This window comes from Leucoraja erinacea, chromosome 7 (genome assembly GCF_028641065.1).
Source record: "Leucoraja erinacea ecotype New England chromosome 7, Leri_hhj_1, whole genome shotgun sequence".
NCBI lineage: Eukaryota > Metazoa > Chordata > Chondrichthyes > Rajiformes > Rajidae > Leucoraja > Leucoraja erinaceus.
Genome location: NC_073383.1, coordinates 77,692,332 through 77,700,662, shown reverse-complemented (window position 1 = coordinate 77,700,662; position 8,331 = coordinate 77,692,332). Strand labels below are relative to the sequence as shown.

The 8,331-nt window shown below is 48.0% G+C and overlaps 1 protein-coding gene across 1 annotated transcript in view; it reads right to left on the bottom strand.

Annotated features, from left to right (window-relative positions):
- Nucleotides 1-314: 314 nt before the first annotated feature.
- The window catches only part of mnx2b (motor neuron and pancreas homeobox 2b), a 12,031-nt gene continuing 4,014 nt past the window's right edge, over nt 315-8,331 (bottom strand). Inside the window, exon 2 of the mRNA XM_055638797.1 lies at nt 315-2,087. Coding sequence (XP_055494772.1) covers nt 1,812-2,087 — 276 coding nt within the window. The 3' untranslated portion in view covers nt 315-1,811. The remainder of the gene's footprint in view (nt 2,088-8,331) is intronic.

Here is an 8,331-nt window from a genome sequence, read left to right as displayed (position 1 = left end):
GGTTCTGCACATCCACACATGTATAGGGAGGTTGCAGGTAAACGCGGTGAACTGCAGGTAAACATTTACTATGGCTGGCAGCACAGCGGGCCCCTTTTCTGGCCCAGAATCCGGACAGGTTGCACACTCTCTGACCCCGGGCTGTCTATCCCCTGCGGCCTGGGGTGGGAGGAGGAGGAGGAGGGGGTCAGGGGGAGGGGGAGATTAGGGAAGAGGTCGGTGCAGTGCGGTCAGTGACTCTGGGTGGGCGGTGGGCTGCAGCTGACGTTGCCTAGAGCCGTGGCCCCACTTCACCCGGCCCCCGCTCCGCCCGGTCCAGGCCCAGCTCTACCTGGCCCCATCTGTGGGTGCTGCCGCCCCACAGCCCGTGACAGTGCAGCCCACAGAGGGAGACGGGATGGAGAGCGGCCGCGGCCTGTACAGCGCTGACCCCGGGGGGGGAGAATGGGGGCTGTCCCGAATGGGATGCGCTCCTTCGGCCTCTTACACCTTGGTGCTCGGGTTCAGAGCAAAGATACTGAAACCTTCCCGCTTTCAATGACAGCACCCACAAATATTTATAGCGCAAAAAATGACAATTTTGGCGTGTTTTAAACAGGTAAGAAGGTACGCGTTCCGTGGGTTAACAGTGTGTGCCGAGGCAGCCATGTCCTCCAGGAGCTGCTCCCTGCGTCACGTCCTTTGACCCGATGACCTTACGTGCAACCCCCCTATACACCCACACACACACGCACACAACCACACTCATATACATGCGCAAAGATCCTATAGCGAGCAAGATAGTCCACTTGACGAAAAAGACGTAGTACGGTCATGGGCAGATTCATGGGTAATTTTCGGCCCCATTTCCGTAACCGGCTTCCGTCTCCGCACCAAAGATCCCATCGTGGAGCAAAGATACTAGTGCGGAGACGGAAGCAGGTTACGGAAACATCCTCGTAAAAATCAAAAGTTATTTGGTAAAAATCTTCTCCCCATTTTCAGAATTTAAATTTATTAACACAAACTGTTCCCCCACAACTTTGATCACACTGCGAGTCAGGTCGGGTTGCGTTACGGAAATGGATGAAAAAAAGGCCCACGTTCTGCTCCGTTGCGTACTACACGTCAGCCCATTGCATTTAGCAGGAGTGGTCTATCTTGCTCCGCTATAGGATCTTTGTACATGCTTGTTTGACATTCTGACAGTCTATTTTGTGTGACTGAACGCTGCCTTAATGCAAAGCGAATTGGAGAAAGGTACAGAGCCACAAAAACACTTAAACCTTCGAATAAATTAAAATAAAAGCACGTTGCAAAAGCCTTCGAAATCGCCTCTCCTCTCCCAAGACGTTTCTTGTTCACTTTTAAAGTGTATCTTTCATTCTTATTTTACACTCCCACTTGTTTCGTCCTTTAGATTCGTCCAACCAGCAGCCACTCATGGACCCAGAGATTTCTTCCCAAAATATATATAATAATTCACATTAAATATGAAAAAAAAAAAAAAATAAATTAAATTAACTGGGTACAATATAATCTTCAACGAAGTGCCCGGCCAGTCCACGCCTGCCTCTTTTAATTTGTTTCAATCGCTTGTTCAGTGTTATTTGTGTTTGTAGAAGTCACTGAGTTGTTTTTGTATCGTTTGTTGAACTTTTAACGAAACCTCGGTACTTTTTTTTTAGTACTGGAGAGCAAACGAGGCAGGAACTAGGACCCAGCATCACGGAGGAGTGTAAACGTCTGGAGACCTTTTGGAAAGAAAGATTTTTCTTTTTTTTTTGGCTAACGCGAGTTTGTTCCCGAAAGTTCAGCGAACAAAATGTAGTTCACAAAGCCGGGGAGGTCTTCACTTCTTTCCGAGTCACTTCGTCTTCCGAGCAGGAGCTGTTGGATGAGTAGCCCAGTTCTGTGGTGCACTTGAGAAAGTTTGTGGTGTGGCTGCTGGTGAAATCTACGCTCTCCCCCTCCGACCTGCTCTCGCCCCCTCCTGGCTTCTCCGAGTACTTGGCTCCCCGCTGCTTCTCAGCTTCCTGGGCCGCCTGGTCCTTGGCTTTGCGGCTTCGCTTCCACTTCATCCTTCGGTTCTGGAACCAAATCTTCACCTAAGTGAGAATTGCACAATGAAATAGATAGTTTAGTAGAGTATAGTACAGTTTAGCATAGTATAATATTGTACAATAATAATAATAATAATAATAATAATAATAATAATAGAAACATAGAAACATAGAAATTAGGTGCAGGAGTAGGCCATTCGGCCCTTCGAGCCTGCACCGCCATTCAATATGATCATGGCTGATCATCCAACTCAGTATCCCGTACCTGCCTTCTCTCCATACCCCCTGACCCCCTTAGCCACAAGGGCCACATCTAACTCCCTCTTAAATATAGCCAATGAACTGGTCTCAACTACCCTCTGTGGCAGAGAGTTCCAGAGATTCACCACTCTCTGTGTGAAAAAAGTTCTTCTCATCTCGGTTTTAAAGGATTTCCCCCTTATCCTTAAGCTGTGACCCCTTGTCCTGGACTTCCCCAACATCGGGAGCAATCTTCCTGCATCTAGCCTGTCCAACCCCTTAAGAATGTTGTAAGTTTCTATAAGATCCCCTCTCAATCTCCTAAATTCTAGAGAGTATAAACCAAGTCTATCCAGTCTTTCTTCATAAGACAGTCCTGCCATCCCAGGAATCAGTCTGGTGAACCGTCTCTGCACTCCCTCTATGGCAATAATGTCCTTCCTCAGATTTGGAGACCAAAACTGTACGCAATACTCCAGGTGTAGTCTCACCAAGACCCTGTACAACTGCAGTAGTACCTCCCTGCTCCTATACTCAAATCCTTTTGCAATGAAAGCTAACATACCATTCGCTTTCTTTACTGCCTGCTGCACCAGCATGCCTACCTTCACTGACTGGTGTACCATGACACCTAGGTCTCGCTGCATCTCCCCCTTTCCCAATCGGCCACCATTTAGATAATAGTCTGCTTTCCCGTTTTTGCCACCAAAATGGATAACCTCACATTTATCCACATTATACTGCATCTGCCAAACATTTGCCCACTCACCCAGCCTATCCAAGTCACCTTGCAGTCTCCTAGCATCCTCCTCACAGCTAACACTGCCCCCCCAGCTTAGTGTCATCCGCAAACTTGGAGATATTGCCTTCAATTCCCTCATCCAGATCATTAATATATATTGTAAATAGCTGGGGTCCCAGTACTGAGCCTTGCGGTACCCCACTAGTCACTGCCTGCCATTGTGAAAAGGACCCGTTTACTCCTACTCTTTGCTTCCTGTTTGCCAGCCAGTTCTCTATCCACATCAATACTGAACCCCCAATGCCGTGTGCTTTAAGTTTGTATACTAATCTCTTATGTGGGACCTTGTCGAAAGCCTTCTGGAAGTCCAGATACACCACATCCACCGGTTCTCCCCTATCCACGCTACTAGTTACATCCTCAAAAAATTCTATAAGATTCGTCAGACAAGAATTACCTTTCATAATAATAATAATAATAATAATAATTAAAAACTTTATTACGGACTCGAGGCCCAGTCAAGGGGCAACATTACATTTAAAAAAAATGCATTGCATATTAAATATCATAAATACATATAAAATCTTAGTACAGGTGCACAACCTTTTATCCGGTGTTCCAGAAACCGAAAAGCTCCGAAAACCGGCCATTTTTTCCAGATGTCGTCTGCGCACCAAAGCTCGTGTTTGGCGCCAAACCTGACCCAAAACGACCCACGGTCAACCCAGGTCTGTACTACTGTAGCGGCTGCCTCCTCCCTGGAGACCGGGAGACGCTTAAACATCTGTAAATCATTGCTTAAATGTTAGTCAGTTAGTTTGGAGGGCTTTTATGTGAAGGGGGGTGAAGGGGTAAACTTTAATTCTTAGTCCCCTACCTGGTCGGAGAGGCGGGGAGCGGTCAATGCCTTACCGGGTCGCCGTGCAGTAAGCTCCGCAGCGCTGTGGCCGTTGGGGCTGTGGGCGGCGCCAGTTGTAGCTCCGACCCCGGCAACTCTACCCCTGGCTGCGAGGCGCTCCAAATCCAGCGCGGCCCGCGGCCGGACGCCCCAGCTCCGCGAATGTCGGGAGTCGGCGACGTCGCAGCGCTGGGATACCAGCGGGGTGCGGGCAATGCCTTACCGGGTCGCCGTGCGGCAAGCTCCGGAGCGCTGTGGCCGCCGACTCCCAACATTCGCGGAGCGTCGCTGGACTTGGAGCCGCGCAGCCAGGGGTAAAGTTGCCGGGGTCGGAGCTACAACCGGCGCCGCCCGCGGCCGGACGGAGCCCCCAGCTCCGCGGCTCCAAATCCAGCGACGCTCCGCGAATGTTGGAAGAAGGCGGCCACAGCGCTCCGGAGCTTGCCGCACGGTGACCCGGTAAGGCATTGCCCGCTCCCAGCGCTGCGGATCCTATAGCGGAGCTCCTCAGCGCTGCGACGCCGCCGACTCCCGACATTCTCGGAGCTGGGACGTCCGGCCGCGGGCCGCGCTGGATTTGGAGCGCCTCGCAGCCAGGGGTAGAGTTGCCGGGGTCGGAGCCACAACCGGCGCCGCCCGCGGCCGGACGGAGCCCCCAGCTCCGCGAGGTTGGGAGTCGCCGACCAGGTAGGTAGGGGACTAAGAATTAAAGTTTCCCCCTTCACCCCTACACCACCACCACCACATAAAATCCCTCCAAACTAACTGACTAACATTTATGCAATGATTCTCCCGGTCTCCAGGGAGGAGGCAGCTGCTCCAGACTTTTCAAGCCGCCCGCGCTACCTACCTAATCTACGCTAAAAATCTTCCATTCTGAAATCCGAAAATGTCCGAAATCCGACAAGTGTCTGGTCCCAAGGCTTTCGGATAAAAGGTTGTGCACCTATATATCACTTATAAAAGCATCATAAATTATATATTTTTTAAAACACAATACATAAGTTAAAAATCCAGATTAAAAGAATGATCAATGTCCTACAACGAGACAACGATACCAGTGTCTCCACAGCTGGGATTCGTAGCGTGTAGTGCTAACCCTTATGTTTGACAAGGCCACAATAAGCACATTCATTTATCCTGCAAATGAATTTATACACGTGGTGTCTTAGGATAGCTTCTAAAGTACTGACTCCTGCAGCCACAAACATATTACTGGCACTACACCATCTAGGTTTCTTTAGCAGTGTTCTCATGGCATCGTTATATGCCACCTTTAGTCTCTGCAAACTTGTCTTTCCATAGTTCGACCACAGGTGCGCAGTGTAGAGTGGTGTGCAGTATGCTCTAAATAGCGATATCTTCACCACATCTGCACACGCACCAAATTTTACGCAAGAGAATATTCGCCTGTACATACAGCATGCGTCGTTGCCTATAAATATCCTCATGATCTGTCATTTGTTCTGTAATAATATAGTCAAGTATTACATAGTTTAGTATTGTGTATTATAGAACAGTAGAGAATAGTATAGTGTAGATTAGTTTAGTTTAGCCTATATTATATTAGTTCAGTTTGCTTCAATAGTCGGCCCCCTTCGGTCATAAAAACATAGACAATAGGTGCAGGAGTAGGCCATTCGGCCCTTCGAGCCTGCACCGCCATTCAATATGATCATGGCTGGTCATCCAACTCAGTATCCTGCACCTGCCTTCTCTCCATACCCCCTGATCCCCTTAGCCACAAGGGCCACATCTAACTCCCTCTTAAATATAGCCAATGAACTGTGTGGCCTCAACTACCCTCTGCGGCAGAGAGTTCCAGAGATACACCACTCTCTGTGTGAAAAAAGTTCTCCTCATCTCGGTTTTAAAGGATTTCCCCCTTATCCTTAAGCTGTGACCCCTTGTCCTGGACTTCCCCAACATCGGGAGCAATCTTCCTGCATCTAGCCTGTCCAACCCCTTAAGAATTTTGTAAGTTTCTATAAAATCCCCCCTCAATCTCCTAAATTCTAGCGAGTACAAGCCGAGTCTATCCAGTCTTTCTTCATATGAAAGTCCTGACATCCCAGGAATCAGTCTGGTGAACCTTCTCTGTACTCCCTCTATGGCAAGAATGCCTTTCCTCAGATGACTGGCCATGGGTGATGCATCCTAGTTTGCAGGTGATGTGTGGTCGGATGCAAGCCTGGGCGATGTCATATGGAGGACAGGCTGTTGCCCACTCAGCACGTCCCCACTTTCCACGTCACTGACTGATCCAAAGGAACAGCCGTTACAGTTTGGCACCAGCGCCGTCGCAGGAGCTGCCAGAGCGAGGTTGTAGACAACGACGAACTGCCTTAGGGGCTCCGACTCCGGATTTTCTTGAGGTTTACTCCTGGAGCCTTTTCCATGACCGGATATGGCCACAAGGCAGTGGAGGTTTTAAATCTGAGTTTTCCCCTCTCCTAGATGGACTGCCTTCCCAGGCTGACGAACCCCATCTGCCCGAGACTCATATGGGTGGGAGCGTCTACCTTCCCGTGCAGGTCTATAGCACCTGCCCACTGCCCACGGTTCAATAGGCAATAGACAATAGGTGCAGGAGTAGGCCATTCGGCCCTTCGAGCCAGCACCGCCATTCAATGTGATCAATAAGATCCCCTCTAATCCTTCTAATCCCTGGTTCTGGGCAGCCCCAACATCGGGAACATGTTTCATGCCTCTAGGTGTCCAAACGCTTAATAATCTTATATGTTTCAATATGTCTCATCCTTCTAAACTCCAGTGTATACAAGCCCAGCCGCTCCATTCTCTCAGCATATGACAGTCCCGCCATCCTGGGAATTAACCTGGTGAACCTACGCAGCACCCCCTCAATAGCAAGAATGTCCTTCCTCAAATTTGGAGACCAAAACTAGTATAGTATAGTTTAGCTTAGATTAGTTTAGTTCCGGTATGGTATAGATATAGAAACATAGAAAATAGGTGCAGGAGTAGGCCATTCGGCCCTTCGAGCCTGCACCGCCATTATATATATATATATACACATATCCAAATAATTTTATTTATATATATAAAAAATTGTAGATACATAATATATTTTATTGTTTCTATATAGACACACTATATTGTGTATATATGTACACATTTATATATAGAGAGATTCCACTATGCATAAAATGTATACACTATACATGGATACATATATAGATACATATTATATACTATATATAATCTAAAATATATATACATATATATAGTGTCTATATGCACACATATACAAGTCGTCAAGTCAAGAGAGTTTATTTTCATGTGTCTCATATAAGACAATGACATTCTTGCTTGCTGTAGCACAACAGAATACAGTAAGCATAAATACAGAACAGTTCAGTGTGTCTATATAGCATAGACCATATATAAATAGCTAAAATGCAATAGGCTGTTATAGTTCAGAGTTTGTTTGATGTTGTGTTTAATAGCCTGATAGCTGTGGGGAAGAAGCTGTTCCTGAACCTGGATGTACCAGATTTCAGGCTCCTGTACCTTCTACCTGAAGGCAGCGGAGAGATGAGTGTGTGGCCAGGATGGTGTGGGTCCTTGATGATGCTGGCAGCCTTTTTGAGGCAGCGATTGCGATAAATCCCCTCGATGGTGGGGAGGTCAGAGCCGATGATGGGCTGGGCATCACTTTCTGCAGTCTTTTCCGCTCCTGGAAGCTCAAGTTGCCGAACCAAGCCACGATGCAACCGGTCAGTATGCTCTCTACTGTGCACCTGTAGAAGTTAGAGAGAATCCTCCTTGACCTACCGACTCTCCGTAATCTTTTGAGGAAGTAGAGGCGCTGATGTGCTTTCTTTATAATTGCATCAGTGTTCTCGGACCAGGAAAGATCTTTGGAAATGTGCATGCCCAGGAATTTGAAGTTCTTGACCATTTCCACCATCTTCCCGTTGATATAAACGGGATTGTGGGTCCCTATTCTACACCTTCCAAAGTCCACAATCAGTTCCTTGGTTTTGCTGGTGTTGAGAACCACCAGGTTATTGTGCTGGCACCATTTGGTCAATCGGTCGATCTCACTTCTATACTCTGACTCGTCACCATCAGTGATTCGTCCCACAACAGTGGTGTCGTCGGCGAACTTGATGATGGAGTTTGCACTATGTCCGGCTGCGCAGTCATGAGTATAGAGTGAGTACAGCAGGGCGCTGAGCACGCAGCCTTGATGTGCTCCCATGCTGATTGTTATCGAGGATGACACATTTCCACCAATACGAACAGGCTGTGGTCTGTGAATGAGGAAGTCGAGGATCCAATTGCAGAGGGATGCGCAGAGACCCAGATCTGAGAGCTTGGTAACCAGCTTGTAGGGGATGATTGTATTAAACGCTGAACTGAAGTCAATGAATAACAGCCTGACA